General features: G+C 56.7%; 1 protein-coding gene across 1 annotated transcript; it reads left to right on the top strand.

Moving 5' to 3' along the window:
• Window positions 1–71: 71 nt before the first annotated feature.
• Window positions 72–1,852, top strand: LOC104497139 (hemoglobin subunit epsilon-like). The gene is made up of 3 exons (XM_010140390.1): window positions 72–168; window positions 315–545; window positions 1,724–1,852. Exons 1-3 carry the CDS (start codon window positions 145–147, stop codon window positions 1,850–1,852), a joined length of 384 nt encoding a protein of 127 aa, XP_010138692.1. The 5' UTR covers window positions 72–144.
• Window positions 1,853–2,251: the final 399 nt, after the last annotated feature.

The raw sequence follows: 2,251 nt of genomic DNA, 5'->3' as shown, positions 1-2,251 counted from the left end.
GAAAAAAGCGTCCATGGGGTCTGCAGCTCAGCTACAGGGTCTGTGTCCTGCAGCTCTGAGCGAAGCCACCGCCACCATGGTGCACTGGACAGCCGAAGAGAAGCAGCACATCACCAGCATCTGGGGCAAGGTCAATGTGGAGGAATGCGGTGCAGAGGCCCTGGCCAGGTAGGTCCTTTTCCTGGGCATCTGCTCGGCTGCACCCAGGGCAGAGGAACTGTGACAGTTGCATTTGGGAGCACTAACGTGTCTGTGTCTGCTCGTGTCCCTCCATCTCTCCCCAGGCTGCTGATCGTCTACCCCCGGACCCCGAGGCTCTTACATCACTGATCGTCTACCCCTGGACCCAGAGGTTCTTCGCTTCCTTCGGGAACCTCTCCAGCCCCACCGCCATCATTGGCAACCCCAAGGTCCGTGCCCACGGCAAGAAAGTGCTGACCTCCTTCGGGGAAGCCATCAAGAACCTGGACAACATTAAGGCGACCTACTCCAAGTTGTCCGAGCTGCACTGTGAGAAGCTGCACGTGGACCCCGAGAACTTCAGGGTGAGCTGTGTTTGCAGCCCCAGCCCCTTCCCTACATCGTGTGGGGACAGACAGATTTTGCTTGGAAACTGGGGGTATTGTTTCCAGCGGCGCTGTCTGGGGGTGGAGGCAGAGACCTTGTGCAGTGCCCAAGCGAGATGACACCTTGTGCAGGGCTGTTTGCAAGAGTGGGGAGGGGAGACTTTCACACTAAAAAGTCCTGTTTTCAGTACCAGCCCAGCAATGGGGAGGAGAAGGCTCTGGGAGATGGTTACCTGGAGGAGATCTGGTTGGGGACGAAAGGGACAGACCCAGGGGAAGGTGCAGCACTGGCTGGAGGCAACGCGGAGCCAAGCGGAGTATTTGAGGAAATCATAGGTCCAGGAGCGAGATAAGGAGCTGGGGTGCTTGAAATCCACCGGGCAGGGTTCAGCCCTGACCAGCCCTGGCTGCCTGCCCCTATGGGACACTCCCTCCTCCTCCAACAGTTTACGTAAAAATGGATCATTCTCTTCAGTTACACCTAAATGGAAAGAGGAAAAAAAAAAAAACAACCCAGCATTTTGATTTAACATCCCCAAAAATGGGGGGAAATAGTTTCAAAGTTCTTTTTTTCTTTTTTTCTTTCCTTTTTTTTTCCTTGTCTTTTTTTTCTTTTTTTTAAAGAATAAAGCAATTATTGTTTCCCCAAACCCAAAGCTTTCCATGGAAAGACTGACCGTTCTGCTGGACCAGTCCCAGGAACGGGGAGTGAGCCGGTCCCTGAAGCCAGCCCCGCAGCCCCGGGGCTGCTGGGATGAGGCAGAGGGACTGAGGAGGAAGAGGAGGAGGGTGCAGCTTGCCAGAGTCCTTCCAGGAGGGGAATTCAGCTCAGGGAGAAGTCAAGAGAAAGAAAGCTCAGGCTGTGGTCTGCGGGGTGGTGTCTGGAGCAGGGACAGGACGGAGAGGGACCAAGTCTGCGGCAGGAAAACCAGGGAGAGGGAGAACCTGCTTAAAGGAAAAAGCTGTTTGGGGCTGAAGACAGGCAGGACGGGGTGGGGTCAGTGGGGTTCTGTGCAGCAACAGCACGGAGCCTTCTTCAGGAGAGGGTGAGTCCAGCAGCTCAGCCCCAGCTCGGGGGTGCCCCGTCCCCACTCTCTGGTCTGCTGTGGCACAACGGTTCAGGCAGTGCTAACCCTGTTTTGCTTTTCCTCCTCCAGCTCCTTGGAGACATCCTGATCATTGTCCTGGCCGCCCACTTCACCAGGGATTTCACCCCCGCTTGCCACTCTGCCTGGCAAAAGCTGGTTGGTGTCGTGGCTCACGCTCTGGCCCGCAAGGACCACTGAGCACCCCGGGGCCAGCCACGCAAGGAAGAGTTTTGCTCCACCACAAGCACCTCGGAGCACACGGAGATGCCCGCTGGGTATTGCAGGGCTGTAACCACCGAATAAATACCTCCCAGCACCACTTCTGCAGTGTCCTGTGTGTGCTGGGGAAGGAGGGGGGCCAGGGGAGCTGGTGCTGTTGGGTGCGATGTCATCTGCATGTGGGTGGACTTCCCGTTTCGGAGGGCTGTTGCTGACAGAGGTTCCTCAGCTCTGCTGTGCTCTCGGGTGCACTCCCTGCCAGTGCCTGCATGGGGGTCTGCGAAGAGAAAACCCTGCAAAAGGCCCTGACACCCGGGGGGGTTTCAGAGAGGGATATCGAGGGGTTGCCAAGATTCCTCATACTGCTGGAAAACGGGA

The sequence above is a fragment of the Buceros rhinoceros genome, unplaced genomic scaffold (genome assembly GCF_000710305.1).
Source record: "Buceros rhinoceros silvestris isolate BGI_N320 unplaced genomic scaffold, ASM71030v1 scaffold12220, whole genome shotgun sequence".
Taxonomy (NCBI): domain Eukaryota; kingdom Metazoa; phylum Chordata; class Aves; order Bucerotiformes; family Bucerotidae; genus Buceros; species Buceros rhinoceros.
The sequence above is the reverse complement of the archived record's forward strand: the minus strand, read 5'-3'. Positions and strand labels throughout refer to the sequence as shown.

What these genes read in the sequence shown, in the direction of transcription:
- LOC104497139 (XM_010140390.1), top strand. Translation starts at nt 145, where the DNA reads ATGCGGTGCAGAGGCCCTGGCCAG. An exon ending in GGTGCAGAGGCCCTGGCCAG is followed by an intron (nt 169 to 314) that starts GTAGGTCCTTTT and finishes CCGGACCCCGAG; the next exon opens with GCTCTTACATCACTGATCGT. An exon ending in TGGACCCCGAGAACTTCAGG is followed by an intron (nt 546 to 1,723) that starts GTGAGCTGTGTT and finishes TTCCTCCTCCAG; the next exon opens with CTCCTTGGAGACATCCTGAT.